At 42.8% G+C, this 23,633-nt stretch overlaps 1 protein-coding gene across 2 annotated transcripts in view; it reads left to right on the top strand.

Moving 5' to 3' along the window:
- PSTPIP2 (proline-serine-threonine phosphatase interacting protein 2) overlaps positions 1-12,362 on the top strand; it is a 75,117-nt gene extending 62,755 nt beyond the window's left edge. For both annotated transcript variants that reach the window (XM_029922394.1, XM_029922395.1), the window contains 8 exons: positions 417-462; positions 1,383-1,462; positions 4,273-4,371; positions 5,254-5,350; positions 5,466-5,547; positions 6,905-6,939; positions 8,232-8,289; positions 10,742-12,362. In XM_029922394.1, the coding sequence (XP_029778254.1) occupies positions 417-462; positions 1,383-1,462; positions 4,273-4,371; positions 5,254-5,350; positions 5,466-5,547; positions 6,905-6,939; positions 8,232-8,281 (489 nt within the window). In that variant the 3' untranslated portion in view covers positions 8,282-8,289; positions 10,742-12,362. The remainder of the gene's footprint in view (positions 1-416; positions 463-1,382; positions 1,463-4,272; positions 4,372-5,253; positions 5,351-5,465; positions 5,548-6,904; positions 6,940-8,231; positions 8,290-10,741) is intronic.
- The last annotated feature ends 11,271 nt before the right edge of the window (positions 12,363-23,633 follow it).

A 23,633-nucleotide genomic window follows, 5' to 3' on the forward strand; every position in this document is an offset into this window, starting at 1 on the left:
CTCGTCACGGTTTCGGGGTTTGGGAGGAGCTGGAGAAGCGCGGCCATAGGGAAGGGAGCGGGTGATAAGAAACAGCGGAGAGGGTTTTGGTTTCTTCATCTTTCTACAAAACTGAAGTATTCTTTGTAGCCAGGCCGCCTCTTGCTGGTTGAGTTATCCATTCCATGTAATCTGCTGGAAGATTGTCAGCACCCAGAGGGCCGGGGTGTGCCTTTAGGAAACCACAGGGCAAGAGGCTTGATGGCCATTTCCCAGTGGTGATAAGATTAGAGGGCAAGTTGAGTGGGTTTCTGAGAGAAACACAGGTGAGACTTGGACTATGAGGGTCTCTTCACAGCCATTGCTTTCAAATCTGTTTTGCCTGGAGGAGCTCCACCCAGCATCCCTCAGCTCTTGGTCTTTGTGTGTCCTCACAGCTTTTTGTGAAACTGGCAACTTCGAAGACTGCAGTTGAAGACTCAGGTGAGGGGGCTGCTCCCAGGGATGGGGGAGGTTTGTGGGTAGGGGGCTGACATTATACTGACTCTGTCTGGAAAGGTATTTTTACATATCCTATAAGAACGTACGGACAGACAGTGGGGTTAACAAGGTATCAGGAGGGAAGAAGGGAGGAAGGGGGGACAGGAGGGAGACAAGGTAAATCAGAACCTGGGAAAGTGAGATAGCAGTTTTTGGCCACTGCCTGCTTAGGTCTTGGGCTCTGTGAATTGAATGGGGGGGGGGGGTGGGCGGTGGTCATGTGACAGGTGCCTTGTAATCAGGTGCTCACTCTGATTTATGAGGAACATCTGTCTTAAAAACCCATTTCAGCCCTGATAATTCTTATCTGCTAAGAAGGAAACAGCCAAGTTTCGAGGCCTTGTCACGGCCGCAATCTGAGATCCAAGCCGGGTGTTTACAAAGCCTTCTAATCCCAGAGTCCCTGCAGGAGACAAGCTCTTGTGACCGTGGTCACTTAATGAATCTCCAAATCCAAAGCCAAAGTAACTTGATCATTCTCTGCACCTCTCACTGCATAACCTTCCTGAAAATGGAAATGGGTGGAAGCTACTGAGGTTGAATCGGCCAAAGAGAACCCTGGCTGAAGTTCCTGTCAGCCTTCGTTCGCCTTCCTTGAAGCATTTCCTTTTTTTTTCTTCCCCCTTGAAGCATTTCTTGCTAACCGACTTGGTTTAATGTCTAAAAAGAAAGTACCTATTTCACAAAGATATTATGAGAGGGAGAGATGGATATGGCGTCCCACGTCCAGAGCTCCCTGGGGTCCTGTGAGCTCAGTGTGACTCTGGCGAGTGTCGTGTGCCATCCGGGGAGAGCTGGGCAGTGGGTCTGCATGGCCTGCTCCTGCCTGGTTTCTGAAGCCAGGCCCTTCCCCTCCACTGCAGACAAGGTGTACATGATGCACGTCAACACTCTGGACAAAGTCCGCGAAGACTGGCAGAGTGAGCACATCAAGGCCTGCGAGGTACCACAACTGGAGCTGCTTGGGAGGGGATGGGTCTTCTTCCTAGAATTTGGGGAGCCCACTTTGCCAGAAATGCACCACCCCCTTATTACAGGGCCCCAATCCTCATAGAAATGCTTGAAGCCAAATTAGAAATCAGAAATGTAAGTGAAGGATGGAAGGAACTGGAATGTTTTCCTCCAAACCTCATCTTTCTGCCCGTCCCAGTCATGACTCCGTTCAAGGACTTCCTCTAACGTTTGGTTAGTGCAAACATGAAATAGCTGGATCAGTTCATGGGTGACTAAGTAATTATTTTTCAAGAGCCTTGCCTGAACTTGCTCTCCGATAAGGAGAATGCAAGGTGATAGATAGATAGAGAGAAGGGGAGCTAGAAGTTTTCACTCAGGCACCTGGGTGGCTCAGTCGGTTGAGCGTCTGACTTTGGCTCGGAACATGACCTTGAGGTTTGAGAGTTCAAGCCCTGCATCGGGCTCTCTGATGTCAGTGCAGAGCCCACTTCGGATCCTCTGCCCCCTCTCCCTGCCCCTCCCCTGCTGGCGCTCTCAAAAATAAATAAACATAAAAAAAGGGAAGTTTTTACTCTCCTTACACTTTTGATTTCTCCATTACCTCCCCACTTCATTTTTAGCATGTGATTCACTTACAATTTCCCAAAGAAAATAAAGACATAACCTGGAAACTTCCTCAAGTTTCTTTCAGCCAGTCTATAGTTTTTCTATAGTTTTCCAGTGGTTCTCAAAGTGAAGTCCCAGGACCTATAGCATCAGCATCATCTGGGAATTTGATAGAGATGCAAATTCTCAGACCAACTCTGGACCCACTGAACAGAAACTGTTGGAGTAGGTGCAGTCCTGTGTTTACAAGTCCTCTGGTGCCTCTTATGCAAATTCAAGCCTGAGAATCGCTGACCTACACTGCCTCCCCTCCTTTTCTCCTGTTAGCTGAAAAGGGGCTGCTCCTGCCTTATCGAGATCCTGTCCCACCACCTGGGCTCAAGATCCCATCGTCCAGCCTTCTTTCCCTCGTGCCTGTGCGAAACTCCCTTTAGTGTGAACTTACACAGTCATTTCCACTACTCAGCTCATTCTTGGTGTTAGAACCTACTGGCTCTTGCTTCCATCTGCTACCCTCTCCTCTTTTCACAGCCAGGCCTCTTCAAGGAGTTGCCTTCACATCCCCATTCCCCCTGCCTGTCCCAGCCTGCTGCATCTGGGGTCTGTCACCCCCGCCGCCGCCTGCTGAGGAACCAGAGATCTCTGTGGTGTGAGGTCCAGCAGGCCTCTGCAGCTCCGGATCTTATTTGGCCTGTATCTACTATCTAACACTGAGGGCCACAGTTCCCTTCCTAAAACACTCTTTTCTGCTTTACTTCTTTAACTCCACACTCTCATGGAGAAGCCTAGAATAAGTCCCCCTTTTTAAGGTTTAAAAACATGCAAAGCAATATCAAATACGTTTTATAGACACATACATATCATAAAAGCCTGCATGGGAATGATAAAGTTTAGGAGAATGGTTATCCATGGGGAAGGAGGAAGGAGATGGAGACTGGAGAAAGCACACAAGGCCCTGAAACAGAATCTGAGGCGAATATGGCCAAACCTGTGGACCAAGCAAGGGGGTCCATATGTGGGTATTCATTATATTGCTCTCTATGATTCTGTCTATGCAAAGTATTCTGTAATAAAAATAATGTAAAACCTATTTATATGCTACATAAATACAAAATATAAGAAATACTACATACACTAATATACTAAGTATGCTAAATCCATTAAATACTAAAATATATACTACATATAAATACTAACAGGTTTGCAGGTAAAATACTGTATTTGCCTCAAAATACTCTAAGGGGTAGATGAGTTGGTAGGGATATAACGAAACAGGATCGGTTGTGAGTTGATAAATGTTTAAGCTGATGATCGGTACATATGCTTTCATTATACCATTCTCTCTATTTTTTTCTGTTTGAAGTTTCACATTTAAAAATTTTTTTATGTTTTATTTATTTTTGAGAGACAGGGGAGTCAGAGAGAGAGAGGAAGACGCAGAATCTAAGGATAGGCTCCAGGCTCTGAACTAGCCTGATGCGGGGCTCGAACCCACGAACCGTGAGATCATAACCTGAGCCAAAGCCAGACGCTCAACCGACTGAGCTACCCAGGCGCCCCTACATTATAAAAAGTTTTAAAATGTAATCGCGTTATATTCAACCTTTAAAAAATACATTAATATATAACATCCTCTGTTGAATAGCATCCACTATAGAATAATGGCTTGAGTTTCCAAAAATTGATACTTGTTTATGTCCAAGAAGCTGTTGTTCAGGCAGTGACTTTTTAAAAAACATTTTTGTTAAAGAAAACGTCAAACATAAACAGAGGTGGAAGACAAGTGCACTTTCGCCCAGGTTCTCCTGAACTTAAGGGATTACCACCATCTTGCCAATTGAATTCAGTCACGGGGGAATTTGACTGTGAGCTCTGGCAAGCTCCCCACGGGGAGATACCCGGCAGGCAGTTGGAAATGTTAGTTGGAGTTCAGGTTAGAACCTTGGCATCTGGGCTCATCATTACCTTCAGAACCATGTCCAATCCTGTTTGTGTTAATACCACATTGAATACTCTTTGCATCCTTTGCCTGTGGTGAGAGTTCATGAGTTTCGTTGGTAGGGGAGGAATATCTTAAATGAGACAATAAGCTTACAGATATTGAGGGTTGACATTGTTTCTTAAGTCATAGCCAGTCTAGACAAATGTCCCCTTTCTCTGTATATATATGAACATGTAGTTATGTTTCCACAGATATTTGAAGCTCAAGAATGGGAACGAATTAAATTCTTCCGGAATGCATTGTGGGTACACGTGAATCAGCTGTCCCAACAATGCGTCACAAGCGATGATGTAAGTCGGAAGCATCCACGGAGGACTCATTAGAGTGGAAGGAACTATAAGCATTTATTAGTCCACCCTCCTCATTTGAGGCCCAGAGAGGTACAGTGACTTGCCCAAGGCCACACAGTGAGTGATAGAAAGACCCAAATAAACACCCATCTGCCTGACTCCTGATCTGCTTTGCTACCATGAGTTTCCCTTTAAGGATTTCAGAGTTAGGGCAGGAGAGCAGAGAAGGGAGGCCCAAATGTAGTTTAATTTATGGAAGACAAAGATATCACAACAGAGGGCCACTCCAGGACACCACCAAGCACTAGGAGATGGACCCATGCCCAGGCTAATGGTCATGCCTGGGCTCAAGATTTACCTCAGCAGGATTCCCAGAGCCAATATCCAAGTTCAACTTGTGCACAGCAATCCTCATGGGGTTCCCAGCCCTCAGAGAGTAGAATCAAATTATCACAACCTTCTTTGCTAGAAATAGCCACCCTCACTTGGATGAGACATTCACTTTAGAAGAACAATTAAATACCTAGAAAACCTGTAGAAATGACTAGAAGAGGTTTTTTCCAAGTTAATTGGTCTTTGCATTTGTGTGTGGCTTTGGTCTTGGTATCTATTTTCTTTGTCCCATCAGTATTAAAAACAAATCTTTCTGCAAAGGTTTTTATGCAGCCACAGAGATATATTTCTTATCATCTTTAAAACAATTTTAATAGCAGATAAGCATCAGAGAAATCCCTTTATATGAGTCTGAGACTTGGCAATGCCTCTTTTTCTTTTGAAAGCAAAATTCGGACGAGTCAGCCATTCATCAAACCTGTTTTAATAAGCTGTGTCACAGTTAGCCACAGACATACCTCTTTGCTTGATTTATCTTCTTTTTGTCAGATGTATGAAGAAGTCCGCAAGAGCTTAGAAGCGTGCAGCATTGAGAAGGACATTGAGTACTTCGTGAACCAACAAAAAACTGGCCAGACCCCACCAGGTGGATAGAGTGGCGGGGCTGGGCATTTACTTAAGCAATTCTCCTAGTCTTTGGTGCACATATCATCGAGAATGGAAAACCAGCATCTTAATATTTTGTTTCTTGGTTCCCCTAGCACCCATTGTATATGAGAATTTCTATTCTCCCCAGAAGAATACAGCCCCACAGGGAAAGGCTCCAGGGCCCAACCTACCAAGGTAATAATCACCTACCTTTGACATGAAGAAAAATATTTAAAAAATTTTTTAATGTTTATTTATTTTTGAGAGAGAGAGAGACAGACAGAATGTGAGCAGGGGAGGGGCAGAGAGAGAGAGGGAGACACAGAATTAGAAGCAGGCTCAAGGCTCTGCACTGTCAGCACAGAGCTGGATACGGGGCTCAAACTCATGAACTGTGAGAGCATGACCCCAGCCAAAGCTGGACAGTTAACTGACTGAGCCACCCAGGTGCCCTGAAGAAAAATATTTTTAATAAACGTTGTTATCATTAGTGTTCTAAGGGGTATTAGAACACATCTACCACTGCATTTGGCTAGGTGAAGTTGCTAGATTTGGAGAAGTAGCATTTTTAGGACAAATGTTAAGTCGCTTTTACCAGTCATAGTTTAAGTAGGACCTCATCATACTTGAATGTGATTAACATGAGTCACACATGAATCCTATACTTTCCGTATAGCATGTAGAAAGCAGGACTCTGACCACCTGTGAGTCAGCTGACCTACCTGTTTTGGTAGGCCCAGGAGTAAAGAATGGTTTTTATAAATGACTGAAAAAAAGAGAAAAGGATACTATTTTTTGACATATGAAAATGATATGAAGTTCAGGTGTCAGTGTTTGTATAAAGTTTCATTGGAACCCGATCATGCTCATCCGTTTACATTTTTTCTGCGGCTACTTCTACATTAGAGTTGGCAGAGTTGAGACAGAGCTGCCCTACTGGCCAGCAGAGCGGACATCGTTTACTGTCTGACCTTTTGCAGAAAGTGTTTGCCACCCCGTCCCCCATAAAGAATCCCGAAAAGAAGAGAAACTTATATTTCACACACAGTCAACTTGAAATCTAAGTTGTTGAATTTCCATTCCAGTTTTTAAAAAAAGAAGGGAGTATTTGAGAGAGAATTGCATGGTCATCATCAATATTTAAGAATGTCAGGTGCCATTCAGAACAGGTCATGTGAATGAACTCATTTAATCCTCGCAGTGAGCTGGGAGCTGCTTGGATTGTCTGTCTTACGTGTGGAGATGTTGAGGTTCCCAGTGATCAGGAAACCACAAACTCACAGCAGAGACCTTCCCCCTGCCCGTTTGGGTTGCGGGGACAGGGCTCTGTGCTTCCTGACTGCTCTGTGTCCTGCTCAACAGCATAATAGAATGTCAGCAGCCTAGACTCTGGTAGGTCAGTGTTGTAGGCTTTTGCTTCATCTGAACTTTTCTTGACTCTTCAGAAGAGAATCCAGATCTGATTAGAGTGTAATATGATTGTGGTGTGAAGACAAAAATTAGAAAACTAATAAGAACCTATCTGAAAAACTTTGGTTTTCATTTCCTACAGGAGAGGACCTCTCCCAGTTCCTAAAAGTTTACCAGGTATGATGCCAAGAAAGACTTTTCAAAATGCTCATGTCAGGTTCTCTTTAAGGTTGAATAGCTAGAATGTTGAAATAAAGGGAAAGAAGGGAATAAATAGAAATAAATTCTCAAGAGAATGAGCCTGTATCAGGATCTTAATGTAATACTATTTGTCACAGAGTGGACTTTGGTAATTAGTGATCTACTTTATAGCTTATCAAAGAGAATTCAGTTCCTGGAGTACTAAAAGAAACTTATTATGACAGTCTTACCTGAGAGATTATTTCAACTTGAACCATAAGAGCAGCAAAGTATAGTCTCCTTTGGATTACACAGAAACATAACTGATAGAAGTTATGTCTAGAAACCATATAACCTAATAGTATATATCTGTATACTGACCATAATTGGGTCTGTCACTCATAACTCTGGTCTCTTTTTAAATCAGAATTCCTGGTACCTGTAGGACAATCACACATTTTAGCATTTTTTGTTTTTGTTGTTAGTTTTATTCCTTGGATAATTATAAGATCCTTGAGGGTAGGTACTTGGGTTTCTCCTGTATCATTCATAGCACATAGTACGTGCTCAACAAATATCTATATTGTGAGTAAAAGAAAGGAATACTTACCTATGTTCAAGGGAACAGGGAACTTATGCTGCATGTAGTGGCTTACTAAAACTTCAGTGACTGAAAAGAAATTTAGGGGCTGAGATTACAATATCTTGGGAAAATATAAGAATTTAACTTATTTTATTTTAAATGTTTATTTTTGAGAATGAGAGAGAGAGAGTGTGAGCAGGAGAAGTGCAGAAAGAGAGGGAGACAGAGGATCTGATGCAGGCTTTGTGCTGAGGTTAGAGAGCCCGATGTGGGTCTCGAACTCATGAACTGGGAGATCATGACCTGAGCCGAAGTTGGATGCTTAACTGACTGAGCCACCTAGGCGTCCCTAAGTTATGTTATTTTTATAAAACCGTTCACACCTGATTATGTGGGACTAATGACTTTTGCCTATGTCTTAGCTTGAAGTCTAAGCTAAGCCTTGAAGATGGCTTTATTCTAAGTGCTGTTATCTGCACATGGATGAAAAAGGGTAATGAAGTTGTGGTAGTGATTTCCAGAATGTATCATGAATCTCTGTGTGTAGTCATGACTTTTGTTTGTAGGTTTTGTCGCCAGATAGGTTTTCTTTTTACCAAAGGGCAGTCACTGGAATCTTTAAGTGGGATATCGTGATTTGAAAAGGGCTAAGAATCTTACCAAGAACCAGTATTGGCTTAATGTTGCTCTGTTCTGCCCTTTGCAGATAACCCTGATTATTCTTTGGTTGATAACTACAGTCTGATCTATCAGTAACATCAGCGGTAAGAACCTTTAATTTTCACATGATTTGCAAGGTGCATTTAGACTATTGATTGTGTTCTTGAAGTCTTCTTTCTGACACCACTGCAGGCAGCAAGGCCTTGCCTCAGGCTGACCCCAGGTGCACGTGGGCCTGTAGAATGGCCCGTCTGGGTCCCCTAATGGTCAGGGGCCTGAAGCCCATGCCATACCTACTTGAGTGAGGAGATTTTCCCTTCATTAATTATTCTGTATCTCATTTTCTGCTCTAGTTAAGCTCTTTGTGGCTATAACACACCCACACTTAGGCATTGCTCACACAATACACATGATCCTCACTGTTTGAGTAATTTAGCCTCTAGTGTACTCCCCCACCCCCCAAAGGGGAAAAGTCAAGTAAAAAGAAGTCAGTTATAATGAGGCAAACACTGTCACACTCCCCTATCACAAGGGGATTAGACGGGTCATCTGGTATCAGATCATGACTGCTCCAAGCTAGCACCCCACAGGGATTGCTAGAGCAAAACCATGAGGCCAGCCATGGCTGTGGAGGTGCTGCTTGTCTCTGCCTCTCAGGTGCTTGCAGCGTGTCCCGCGTCCGTCTTCACCTTCACAAATGTGAGTGAATGCCTCCAAGTCCAAAACAGCAATACTAAATGGAACTCTGTAAAGTATAAATGTTTTAACCCGAAAGGGCGTGTCCGGGGGCAGGACAATATACGTATAGATGAGCATAGAAAAAGTTTGAGAGGGTATATTCCCCCATGAGTAGTAGTTTTTCTTTTTGTTTACTTACATTTTCCAGTTTGTCTACAGTGAGACTTTGTTACTTCTTTAATAAAAGACTGTTTCGAAGAGTTGATCCTCTGGCACGTTCCTGATCATGGTTATGTTCCCAGGGGGGTCAGGAGTCAGGGGGTTCAGGAGCTGTGCCAGCTTCTCTCCCACCCTTCCTGGTTTGCTGTGACTGCCACTTAGGAAACAAAACAAGTTTTGTTTTTTAATGTTTATTTATTTTTGAGAGGAAAGAGAGGGGTGGCAGGGGGAGAGAGAGAGAGAGAGAGAGAGAGAGAGAGGGAGGGAGGGAGGGAGGGAGAGAATGATGGAATGATGATGGGGGAGGGGCAGAGAGCGAGAGGGAAAGAGAGAATCCCAAGCAGGCTCTGTGCTGACAGTGCAGAGCCTGATCTGGAGCTCAAACTCACAAGCCACGAGATCACGACCTCAGCCAAAGTTGGATGCTTGACTGATTGAGCCTCCAGGTGCCCCTACAACAGGATTGAATAGTGCTCCACGGTGGTCTCCTTCGGTGCTCTGTAACACTGGAAAGTTCTTTAGACCAGCACATCAGACACTGCTTGTCTTCAGTCCTCCAAACACAAGTGTTTGTGGCTTGTAGCCCGTTAGCTAGAAGGGATAGAGCCATGTTGTTTTGATCTGATAGAAACGATCAGCTAGTATGTGTTTATATTGAAACATAAGTCCTTAAATTGCTTAATAAATGTGTTTAATATTTAAGCAACTTTGCTGTGAAAGCTAATGGAAATGGAAGACCTAAAACACCTCACCTCTAACTACACATAACTTTCTGACAGGCACACAAATCGATGTCTGTACAACTGGTCATCATTTCTTCATTTCATAAGGCTCCCTTTTTCTCATGACAAGAGGCAGGGCCCACATAATAGATGTAGAAAGGGACATGGGGAATCAGGGACTTGGGACTTTGAGGCGAAATCCGCCCTCTGGAACAGCAGCATGGAGATAATGGCTACAGGGGGGCCATTGGCAGCTCAGAGAGTTGTGTTTTTTCTAACCTCTTCCTTTCCTACCCTCAACTATTTGCGTAAAGCACGAATTCTAGTTGCTTAATAGTAACCTTTGACCCAGCAACTCTAGTTCCTCGAGTTCAAGAACCCGTCCCAGTGCAAGATGCTAGCGCCCACAGACGTGAGCTCCATCACTTCATGGGGTCCGTTAGTGTGTGCAAGCCCAACGACAGGGCTCAACGTGCACATGTATCATTGACGGGGTTGAAGAGGACTTTACGGAAGGAAGTCTATCTTAGTTAATAACTTAGCTAAGCAATGCATGATGACATTTAAAGTAGTTTGAATCTTAGCACAGGAAATAGGAACGTGTGGGAATTTAAATAGGAAGGTGTAGGAATTTGTGGTTTGCTTGGCATTGTTGATGTAGCTGCTGTGAATGAAAACATTCAATTCTACAATGTTTAGGGAGAGACAGATTATAACTTTTGAGTATCAAGAAATATAAATATGTGTATTATTTACCATAAAGCAATGGTGTTGTAATCACAATTAATTTTTTTTTTTTACTTTTAATACTTATTCCTCACTCTGTGTTTTCTTTGGCCAAGCATACTTATTCTCCTTGAATAATGTGGCACGGGGAGGAGCGAGGAGCTGATGTGATGGTTCATTCAAATGAAATTTCTGTGTTGTTTTCTTTCAGGAAACAAACCTTCTCTGGGCTGGTGCTGGTACAGAGTGGGAGGAGGCCCTCCGAACAGTAGAATCCTTAGCCACACTGTGTCACTCGTGAAACTTCCAAGTGAAATATTGCTGTAATTTTTTTGGTACTTTAAATTTATTGTAGACATTTAGATCAACTTAGGTTAGTAAAGTTCTGAAATTCTTAAAAGAAGTTTACAAATTGCCCCAGACCGAAGAATTACTCTTTTCCGGGCGGTTACTAATGTTGAGAGTGAATTGTGTTATCTCCTCGGAGCCCTGACTCTTGCTGTGGGGGGACAGAGGTGGCTGCGGAGGGGTCTGAGCCATGAGCCTGGAGGGGCTTCCTTGGCCCTGGGGGCGGCGCGGCTGTGGTGCCTGCACAGCGGCGCACACCCTCGGTGGTGCTCCATTTCCAACCACCTTTCTTTTTGGCTGGAGGACCTGGAGGCCATCTGATTATACTTTCTCGTTTTACAGATGAGGAAGTGGGGCCCTGTAGTGTGAAATCAACTTCCTTACCGATTAGAGACTGAATCCAAACCAAAGTGTAAGCTCCCCTCACATTGCCATTCTTACTGCTCCTTCCAAGGCCACTGGTGCTCCTGTTGAAATTTCAGCCGCCAAGTGCTTTTTGCCGGTGTCTTTTCAGTTGGGAAAATAACCAGGGTTTAAAAGTCAGATTTATTTTTATAGGACACCCTATGTGTCCTGAACTTCAGAGCACCATATTTAATTTAATCTAAGAAGCCACTGATTATAAAGCATGGCCATTATTTTACATACCACTGAGAAAGTTCAGTGAGGGAGTTGACATTCTGAGTGGGGGCAGAATTACTCATAAAAAGGTGAAAGTTGTGACAGTTAATGGTTAAGCTCATTTGAATTTGATTTACTAAACTGTGTGTGGGGAAAAAAAGTACATCCTAGGATCAGCACAGTAGGGTATTTGGACTTCATTCCTAAAGAGAGTTCTAGAGCTCCCAAGCCAGTCCTCAGTCCTGGGTCTTCACAGGGAATCTTTCCTTTGTTAGATCCTGGAACTTTATAAAATGTCAATCTTACCCTTTCACAGGTATTTGAGTCTTTCTTTTTACCACCCACAAACGGCAGGGAGACAGTGTCCCTTTTGTAGAATATCCACACACCCTGAGAAAATGGTACGTTTTAGTTAATGACAAATTAAACTCGCACCGGTGCTTACTCAGAATGTTGTTGGCCTTGTAACACATTTTCTTCTCCTGCCCTGGGCGGTAGCTTTCTCAGAACTATGCACAAATTGAAGCAAGATTAGTTTCCCACCCTTTTAGGTGTTACTGAAAGTGGCAGCTTCTCCTCATGACAGGAAGCTTGCTTCAGTTGGATATCCTTTTGAGAAACTGAAGTTTGCAAAGGGCCATTGACTTCCCCAAATTGAGCAGGCTCAGGACATTTTTCTTCAAACTCAGAACATTCTATTTTTAGGTATTTTATTTATTGTTCACAATTCCTCAGGGATTTCACTTTTCTCTCTTTTGGTCAGTGCAATTGCTGTAAACATGTTTTATGAATTGAAATTATTTTTATTTTATTGCTCTTTCATTTTGATCTGAAGTAAAATAAAGGTTCTTGGAGATTTAGGGTTTATTTTGCATTTTTGTGTTAATTGCATCTTCTCTTCTAAGCCATTTGGTCCTTGTCACAGTTGCTATTGTCTGAGGGCAGAAGGGCAGACTGTTAGAGGAGCTGCCACATCACTTCCTACTGGTCCTTCGGGTATCACGACCAAGTCAGGTATCACGACAATGTCACTTCCCTGGGGAGGCGTTTCTCCCCCCTGGATCCCACTGCTGTGTCCTTCTCCTCTCCTGGATTTTCCTTGTGATAATACATGATTCACTCTTAAAATTAATTGTTCAGAGTCTGCCTTCTCTCCTAGACAGTGACCTTAATGACTGCTCTATCCCCAGCACCTGATGCATTGTAGTGAGTATGAAAGAATTAGTGGCTAGAAAGAGACCCTGCCCGGAGAAACAACCAGTTGGGAGAGGAAAGGGAGCGAAACCAGTCAAATAGTAAACATGTTAAATTTAGTAAATATGATTTACCCCGAAGACTGGAGGCATTTTCGTTCAAATTCCACCAGAAGCAGACCCTGAGATAAGGCTTTGCGTGTGGGTACTTTTTCTGGGAGGTGACCCCAGAGGCACCAGTATGGGAGTGGGGAGGCAAGGGAGGTGGAAGGAAGGAAAGAAAGCAAAAAAAGTGTGTATGATGAAGACAGTGCTGCAGGCACTGGAGCTGTAGTCTGGCGGGGGCTCCTAGGAAACAGGTGGCACACACACCTCCCAGATGGCTCACTGGAGCTGAGGGAGCTGTGACATGCATTCCCCAGCTCCCTTCAGGCACTGGTTGAGGGCTACCCCCAGGAGGCACTAAGCTCCTGGCATCTCTGGCCCACTGGAAATGCGGAAATGCCAGCAGAGTGGGATCCCCAATGCCGAGAGAGCCCTTGGGAGAATCAGTTCCTGGCAGCTGGAAGTTGGGCTGATGTTTAAGGAAATGGTAAGTACTGAAGGGATGTGGATGGTGCCCTGGCCGTGTCTGATCCCTGCCTGGCTCAGGTCCAGCTGTGCCCCACGGGGATTTTACTCCGGCCCACCGTCTTCAAGTTCCAGTTTCCAACACGCGCGCGCAAAACACACACACACATGCACACACACACTCCAGGCAGTTCAGTAGGACAAGCTATGGCCCCTTGCTATAGATAGTCCTGAATCTCTAACTGATATGCATCATCTTCCTTTAGCAGCCTGTTAGGTAGTGAATTGTATCTTGCCCACGGCCCTCTCCAAATTTATATTTTGAAGTCCACCCCTTAGTGCCTCAGAATATGACTGTGTTTGGAGATAGGGCCTTTAAAGAGGGGATTAAGTTGACATGAGATCCCTGGGGTAGGGCACTAATCCAGTCTGATTAGTGCCCTTCTAAGAAGAGAAAGAGACACCAGGGGTAAGTGTGCCCAAAGGACGACCTTGTGAAAAACAAGAGGACAGCTATCTGCAAGCTGACGAGAGAGACCTCAGAGGACACCAACCCTTCCAACGCCTTCATCTTGGACTGCCACCTTCCAGAACTGCCAGAAAATTACTTTCTACTGTTTAAGCCACCCAGTCTGTGGTATTTTGATATGGCAGCACCAGCAAATTAATACCACACATTCTAGATTCCCTTCACACTTGGCAAGACTACTGCTTGTCTAGGTTACTCAGCTGGGTGGGGTAATCCAGATCCTCATCCCTAAGGGGTCTTAGCCCCTGGTTATCAGGCTCTTGTCAGACCCTGTTTGCTGAAATTGCCAACTTATGTTTATCACAGGCATGGCAACACCCAGAGGCACCCCAGTGAAACTCCTGAGTGCCAGATACATTCCTCCCTGGATGATCACCTCGTGATGATCACCAACTCCTGCTGGGACAGTTATCCCCTTCTTTCCTTGCTGGTTTGCTGGCATCACTAGGCATCAGCCGCCATTTTTAGTGAAGCCCTTTCTCTGCCCCCTGGTTAATGCATCTCCTGGCAATCACATAGAGCTAGGTGCTCCAGTCCCACAGAACATAAAGTTAAAGACATGGGATGCACCGAGTTCTCAAGTGGGTCAGTGTGATCTAAGAGGCCACTCTTACCTCTTGGCTCCCAGGCCTGTGAATTCTACCTATCGGAGTCAACATATATTACCATATAAACACCATATAAGACCTCATCTTTAAGACTAGCACCCCAACCCTGCAAGGTATTCTCAAGCTGCCACACTTTATAGGGCCATTCCAACATTCTATCAGGACAGCAGTTTCTAGGCGATGTGGTATATAGTAGACAAAGTGGAGCCCCTGGCCATTTGCCCATTGTTGTACCAACTACACTGTAAAGTGAAGCTCTTGGTGTAAGATATGCATTCTCAGTGGGGGCAGAATTGCTCATAAGGGGGTGAAAATCAGTTCTTTTTGGGCAAAACAAGTCTTACTCTTCTTATGGTTTAAAGCACAGATACACATACAGCACACATGCAGAGGTATGGTATATCTATGGGCATGAATTTCATGGGCATGGCAATTTAAGGAAAAAAAATGTCTTAAAAGACTCCATAGGGTAATGAAAAACAATTGGGCAAACACTGGTCTAAGGTAATGTTATGTGGAATTTCATAATGATACGTGAGACACTCAGCCTTTGGTTAGTGTTGCTGGCCAAGGCACTGCTAGCTGAAAAGAATCTATTCTTGGAATCAGTCCCAGTAGAGGTGAATCTTGGCTCTTTCTAGAGTGGAAGGAGCTTAATGGAATCACTCTTCTGCCAAGTGGCTGGTTGGTCTCCTTGGGGGATGACAACATATTTAGAGCTCACCTTCAGCTTCAAGGACTAACCGATCAGACATTTAGCGTTAGCCACTAGGGCAGGCCTGGTGAGTCGGGGCGGGGGGGACTGTAGAGTCTTCATCTCTGCCACCACAGCTACTCTGTTCTTGAGTCCACTGAGGAAGCACTGGGGTGGCCAAGGACAGAGACCGGCTGGATGCCACTGGATGAGTCATCCTTGCCACCTGGTTGCTCTGAACTTCCTTTGATGAGTGGTTTCTTGTGGGCACGATGTAAGACACAAAGATTCCATATTTTGCTGCCCATTCTTTTGTTTTCGGTCTTCTGATCCTATTCCTTGGTCAATCAGTCAAGTCATGTGCCATTGCCAAGCTGTCACCTTGACCTTCTTTTCCTTTCACATCAGGCTGATGACCAGCTGTGTTACTTGATACACTGTCCACTGGGAGCATGCACTTCTCTTCACCCTAGGTGGGGCTGTATCATAGCAGCAGTCCACATATAGTTGAACAATTAACAGAGAGAGATGATTTATTCTTGAACCAGGCATGAGTTCTTTTGCTCTTCTCCATCCACTGGGTTGAAGGAAGCCTCCTCTGAGGCCACAGGTATGAGCCGGAAGGAGAGACATAGATGCAGCAGAGGAAGTTGGAGGAGGTTGTCTGCATTGCCTGTTTGAGTGATGCACTGGCCTCTGGATCTGCCCCCACCTGTTCCAGAATGTACCCTACTTATTCCGGAATGCCCTCCGTACCTGACTCAGGGGATCTAACTAAGGATAAAATAGTTCAGTAATAACGTTATTTAATATTTATATTTCCTTGATAACTTTCACAAAATGCATCTCTGTAAATGTTACCATGGAGGCTTTCTGGTTTTCTTAGTCCCTAGTGGTCTGAGCTTGTAATTTTCTTTGGTACACCAACAGCAGTTGACAATAAATCCACTCTAGGGTCCTCATAACTACAGTTGGCCCATATCTCTCAAACATCAGGGATGTTATGTAAGAGTGTCCTACTAAATCCTGCCCTAAGTCACCACAGATGAAGCCTCCAGTCATTGTGATGCTTCAGCTTGGAGGTTACCTCTTGTTCCACTTCTGTAAGCAGTGAGATCCTTGTTACCATCTGGCTGGGAAGGAGTCTAATTCCAGAGTCCCATCCTGACATCTGAGTACCGTTTCTGATACTCTCTTAGTCTGGGTTCCTCAAGGGGGCCTGGAGACCAGGACTTAAAATCAAGCAGTTGATTTAAGAGGTGTTCCCAGAGAACACTAGTAGTGAAATGGGAACTGAAAAAGGGAAGAGACAGAAATGAATAAAGATTATGTTACCAAGGAAGTTACCGCTATAAGCAACTGGAGCTGAATCTCATGGGGGACTCTGGGGAACGGCACAGAGGGAATCAGATGGCAGTGCTAATCCGCCCCAGGTATGAGGGAGCTAAGCGTTCATATTCGTTTGCTAAAGCTGCTGTAATAGGGCACCACACACTGGCTGGCTTAAACAACAGAGCCGTGTTGCCTCACATTTGTGGAGGTTAGAAGTCCAAAATCAAGGTGTTGGCAGAGTTGACTCCTTCTAAGGGCTGTGTAGGAAGGAGCTGTTCTAGGCCTCTCTCCTTGGCCAGTAGATGGCCATCTTACCTCTGCATGTTTGTGTGTCCATTTTCCACCTTTGTATGAAGACATTAATCTTACTGGATTAGGGCCCACCCTCATGATCTCACTTTAACTTGATTACCGAAAGATCCTATCTCCAAGTAAGGGCACATTCCAAATAAGGTCACATTTGAGTATGGGGGGGAGGGTGGTGCTTAGGGCTCCAATATACAAATTTTGAGGGATACAATTCAATCTATAATTGTATTTATACACCAACTTCCACTTGTCACTGGTTGAGGGCTGCTTTCAGTTTAGGAGGATGCATGGTTTCCCTGGGACCTTCAGCCTGTCTTGCATGTGACCAAGGGGAGCTCGGAGACAAAGATGTGATCATTGGAGCTTGGGTTTGCGTACTCAGAAATGAAAAATGCCAGGGCGATATGAGGAGGACACGAGCAATATCCGATACTTTGTGGATGCAGATAATTAATCATTTCCAGGATTCATTTAACTTTTTTTTTTTAAGCGGGGAAGATTCTCAGAGGGGGAATAATAGAAAAAATATAAGTTTTATGCCTTGCTTCTTGTGGAAGATGTCTGTTAATAGAAGAGACTCCATATATGTAAGTCTTTTAAAAAAATGTAGGCTGGCTACTTTTGGTACTTGCACTGTTGGCAAATTGTCTCAAGAAGCTGAAAAAATTTAGAAGTAACCTCAGTTATTTATAATTAAAAAAAATTTCGTTTAGTAATCATGAATGATGAAATCATTAATACTTCCCACAGAGTGAGGAAGTCATTAACTGTAGAAGAGGGACTTCTCAGAAATCATGTCACAGGAGGTTTCGCCAGTGGAGAATTGCCACCAGATGGCAACAGAGACTTTGGAATCTAATTTTGTAGGAGGTGTCAAAAGGGCTTACCCAGGGCTCATTCCTCAGTCCAGCAGCTTTCATTGAACCCCTATTATGGCAAATACTGTTCCAGACGCTGGCTGAATTAGGAATCATGCTCATATTAAATTTTGGAATACGCAATGTACTATGTGAGTTATACTCCTTTTATGAATGCCAAGTAATTGTTTTAAGTTGGGATTTTTCTCATGAGATAGAAGATTATTTTAAATTCTTAAATCTATAATGAAAATTAATATAACCCATTGGAAGGAAATTTGGTAAATATTTATTAAAATTAAAAATGAGAATGTCTCAGGGCACCTGGCTAGCTCAGTCAGTTAAGCGTCTGACTCTTGGTTTCAGCTCAGCTCATGATCTCATAGTTGGTGAGTTCAAGACCCACGTAGGGCTCTATGCTATCAGTGTGGAGCTTGCTTGGGATTCTCTCTCTCCCGCTCTTGATCTGTCCCTTCCCTACTTGTATGCTCTCTCTCTCTGAAAATAAATAAAACTTAAAAAAACTTTAAAAAAATGAGAATGTGTTTTTCATCAGCAATTTTGCAGCTAGGCATCTATGTTATAGAAGTACACATGCACAAAAATATACAGGTAGGGTCATTTGTAATCATTTTTTAAAGGATTTTATTTCTTTTTAAGTAATCTCTATTTCCAATGGGGAACTTGAACTTACAACCTTAAGATCAAGTGTACAACTGAGCCAGATCAGCACCCCTAAGCATTGTTTTTAACAGTGAAAAATTGGAAACAAATGGCTCCCAGAAGTCTGTTTAAATAAATTTAGGGACTATTAAATTAATTAAGAGAAAAATGAAATAGAGCTATTGGGGTGCCTGGGTAACTCAGCTGGTTGAGCATCCTTTCAAACTTGATTTCAGCTGCGGTCATGATCCCAGGGTTGTCGGATCAAGCCCCATGTTGGGCTCCATACTGAGCATGAAGACTGCTTAAGATTCTCTCTCTCTCTCTCTCTCTCTCTCTCTCTCTCTCTCTCTCTCTCTCTCTCTTTCTCTGTCTCTCCCTCTGTCCCTCCCCCCAACTTGTGTGCTCTCTCTTGGAAAAAAAAAAAGAGAAATAGAGCTATCTTCTTTATAAGCAAATATCTCCAAGGTTTATGAATTAAAAGGTCACATGCAATATACACATAGACATTGAATATTTAAGGATGCAATATTTGTGCATGGGTAACAAGTTTGAAAGGATGCATAGTAAACTGTTAATAATTATTAACTCTAGGGAGACGAGTTAGCTTTCTATTACATGTTCTTCTATGTTGTACTTCTATGTTTGTGGACACTTTTAAGAATATTATAATTTAAAACTATTATATGGAGATTTTTGAAGGAAAGAAAATAATATAAAATCAATGCCCAAGTCAATGCTCTTATCTTTAAATGAAGTATTTCTGATATTTATCTTGGCTCCAATGTATAAGTACAGAGTATTGCAAATACAGAGAGAGTAAGCCTGGCTACCTATCTTAAAGTCTATTTATGTTGTACAATTGCATGGGTTCAAATCCAAGCTGACCCATATCCTAGCTGTGTGACTATAGGAAAATCATTTAACTTCTTCTTCTTCTTCTTCGTCTTTTTTTGCAAGTCATTTAACTTCTCTAAGCTCTAGTCTCTTTCTATAAAATGAGAACAATAAAACTATTGATTTTGTAGGGTTGTTATGAGAATCAAATGAGTTACGTGAAAAGTCCTCAACACCAAAACCCATAAAATACCTAGGAATAAACATAACCACAGAGGTGAAAACTCTATACACTAAAAACTATGGAAAGAAGATGAAGGTAATGGAAGAAGACACACACAAGAAAAGGAAAAATATTCCATGCTCCTGGATAGGAAGAACAAATATTGTTAAAATGTCAATACTACCCAAAGCAGTATACATATTCAGTGCAATCCGTATCAATATAACACCAGCATTCTTCATAGAGCTAGAGCAAACAATCCTAAAATTCATATGGAACCAGAAAAGACACCGAATAGCCAAAGCAAAAAAGAAAACCAAAGCAGGAGGCATCATAATCCCAGACTTCAAGCTGCATTCCAAAGCTGTAATCATCAAGACAGTATGGCACTGGTACAAGAACAGACTCTCAGATCAATGAAACGAATAGAGGATCCAGAAATGGACCCACAAACATATGGCCAACTCATCTTTGACAAAGCAGGAAAGAATATTTAATGGAATAAAGACAGTATCTTCAGCAAGAGGTGCCGGGAAAACTGGACAGCGACATGCAGAAAAATGAACCTGAATCACTTTCTTACACCATCCACAAAAATAAATTCAAAATGAATGAAAGACCTAAATGTAAGACAGGAAGCCATCAAAATCCTCGAGGATAAAGCAGGCAAGAACCTCTTTGACCTTGGCTGCAGCAGCTTCTTACTCAACACGTCTCTGGAGGCAAGGGAAACAAAAGCAGAAATGAACTATTGGGACCTCATCAAAATAAAAAGCTTTGCACAGCAAAGGAAACAATCAGCAAAACTAAAAGGCAACCAATGGAATGGGAGAAGATATTTACAAATGACATATCAGATAAAGGGTTGGTATCAAAAATCTATAAAGAACTTATCAAACTCAACACCCAAAAAACAAATAATCCAGTGAAGAAATGGGCTAAAGACATGAACAGACATTTCTCTGAAGAAGACATCCAGGTGGCCAACAGACACATGAAACAATGCTCAACATCATTCATCATCAAGGAAATACAAATACAAACCACAATGAGATACCAGGTCACACCGGTTAGAATGGCTAAAATCAACAAGTCAGGCAACAACAGATGTTGGCGAGGATGTGGAGGAGGAGGATCCCTTTTGCACTGCTGGTGGGAATGCGAACTGCTGCAGCCGCTCTGGAAACACAGGATGGAGGTTCCTCAAAAAATTAAAATCAGAACTACCCTATGACCCAGCAATTGCACTACTAGGTGTTTATCCAAGGGACACAGGTGTGCTGTTTCGAAGGGACACACGCCCCTCAATGTTTATAGCAGCGTTGTCAACAATAGCCAGAGTATGAAAAGAGCCCAAATGTTCATCGACAGATGAATAGATAAAGAAGATGTGATATATATTTATACAATGAAGTATTACTCAGCAATCAAAAAGAATGAAATCTTACCATTTGCAACTACATGGATGGAACTAGAGGGTATCATACTAAGCGAAATTAGTCAGAGAAAGACAAATATCATATGACTTCACTTATATGAGGACTTTAAGATACAAAACAGATGAACATAAGAGAAGGGAAGCAAAAATAATATAAAAACAGGGAGGGGGATAAAAACATTAGAGACTCTAAAATATGGAGAACAAACAGAGGGTTACTGGAGGGTTTGTGGGAGGGGGATGGGCTAAATGGGTAAGGGGCATTAAGGAATCTACTCTTGAAATCATTGTTGCACTATATGCTAACTAACTTGGATGTAAATTTTAAAAAATCAATAAAAAAAAGAATAAAAAAAAGAAAAGTCCTCAGAACAGTTCCTGGCTTATAGTAAGTGCTCAGGAAATGGAGATTATTAGTGCTGAAGGATCAGTAGTAGCAAACCCTTCACTGTTCAGTTAGGCCAGTGATTAACTGTGCTTGCTGTAAATATTTTAGAGTTTCTGCAGATAGAATTTATATATAGAAAATACATTTGTCATTATTTTGTCGGTTTTTTGTTTTTGCTTTTAAAGCTTATTTATTTTTGAGAGGGGGGGAGCGCAAGAGCTGGTGAGATAGCACATGAGTGCACAGGTAGAGAGGGAGAGAGAGAGAACCCCAGGTAGGCTCCGTGTGAGCCCGACACAGTGCCCCATCTCAGGAACCAGAGATCATGACCTGAGCCAAAACAAGAGTTGAATGCTTAACTTTCTGAGGTACCGAGGTGCCACCATTATTTTGTTTTTTGGGATGAATCTTTTAAACTAATTATTTTAAAATTAATGTTCAATTTATTTGTCATATACATTTTAAAATTTAATTTTTCTTTTCCTTTTTTTCTTTTTTAAGTTTTTAATTTATTTTTGAGAGAGACAGAGACAGAGCATGAATGGGGGAGGGGCAGAGAGAGATGGAGACTGAGAATCTGAAGTAGGCTCCAGGCTCTGAGCTGTTAGCCAGAGCCTGATGCAGGGTTCAAACTCACAGACTTCAAGCTCATGACCTGAGCTGAAGTTGGATGCTTAACCGACTGAGCCACCCCAGTGCCCCTCTTTTTTTTTTTTAAATTTAGTTTTTCTTAAGTCTTTATCTTTATGAATCTCAACATCCTATTTATAAATTTAATAAGTTTTAATAATCACTTTCAAGGCAGAACTTTAACATTTGGTCAACTCAAATTCAATAGACCAAATTCTGTCAAGGAATCAGTCTCTTTTGGGATTTAAATTTCCTCAAACATTTTAAACTACAGTATTAAATTTAATATAGATTAATTTATTCTATTGCCTGAACTGACCAACAAAACCAACTACTTACAGTACTAAGGTCTAACAAATTCAGTTTATAAATGTAAAGTATACCCCCTTTCCCCATAGGCTGTGATGTATTTATTGCTGTTTATCTACACATCTGTGGTTCCCAAATAAGTTGTAAACCACAGGAAGTGAAGGTGGGGTCAGTTCTGTTTTGCTAAGTAGTGAATAACACACAGAGAACTTTGAAGTCCAAAAAAGGATTTGAATCAGTGGAAAGCAGAAAGGGTATTCCAAGCCTGGAGAAATACCAGCAAAAGTAATTGATAGTAATGGTGATATAAAGATTTTGCTAGTATTTGCCAAGTCTCATCCATTATAATACACATGCACGTGCGCGCGTGCACACACACACACACCAGGGCATACAATGTGCATGTGCATTCTGAGCTTGATAACTTTTTTGATATTGTTGAGGATTTGAGATCAAACTATATGAAACTGTACTTTATATGATCAAATAGTTCATAAACAAGTCACTGCAGTGTACATCTTTGAAGTCCTTTTCATTTCTCACATTCTATTCCAGGATTTTTCATTCTAGGATATGCCACCAGTGGGTGGATGGTCTTATTTTGCTCCCATACAAGCCATCTCAACTGTCTTACCCCACCATCAGACAGAACAACTCACATTCATTTGTTCCATTCATCAAATATTTGAGCATCTACTATATGTTGACCAGTGTTGTAGAGGACCTTGGGATACAACAGGGAACAAAACAAAAACTCTGCCCTTTAGGATCTTACATTCTAGAGGAGCTGACAGACCTAAACATAAAAGCAAATTGAATAATAGTTTAAGAGGCACTAAGTGCTTTGGAAAAAAGAAATGGAACAGCTGGGGAAGGGAGATGGGGCCAAGCTTTTAACATCTGGAATTTAAAAATGAAGCAAGGTACACACAATGTATACTAAGCACACTTTTATGGGTCTTACTTTTTCCTTGCCCTTTTTGGGTCCGGTGTCCACTTCCTGTCTGGCAATTTGAATAGTAATGATAACAACTAGCATTTACTGAAATGCCTGCTGCTCTACCAGGTAGCTTTTACGAATAGCCCATTTAATCTTCATCAAACATCTTTCTTCTTTACGAAAGTGGATACTGAGGTGCATATCTCAAGGGTCATCAAGAGCGCAAAGCAGAGATTGAGGCTAATTGACTTAAGTACAGGTCAAAACAAGACTGACAAACATCTCTCCCCGGACTCCTTAAAGTTAGCGGGCCTGAGGTGTGTGAGCCTAAGATGAGTGGGCGCCAGGGAGACAGACGCGACAAGTCAACCGCGAAGGGCCGCGCCGGGCGCTACACAACCTTCTGGAAGCCGCTGGCGGGAAGCACCTGGAGGCTCCGCAAGCCTGGCCAGGGGTGGAGCCTGGACGGAAGGGGGCGGGGCTACCATCCCTTCGTGAAAATGCCTCCCGGAATGGTTTGTCCTACGTTGCGGCCCGTAGCGTCCCTGAGGTACCGCCCCTTCCCCGGGAGTGGTGGGGGTCTGATCACGTGACAAGTCCGGAGGCCGGAACTG

This window comes from Suricata suricatta, chromosome 14 (genome assembly GCF_006229205.1).
Source record: "Suricata suricatta isolate VVHF042 chromosome 14, meerkat_22Aug2017_6uvM2_HiC, whole genome shotgun sequence".
Classification (NCBI taxonomy): Eukaryota; Metazoa; Chordata; class Mammalia; order Carnivora; family Herpestidae; genus Suricata; species Suricata suricatta.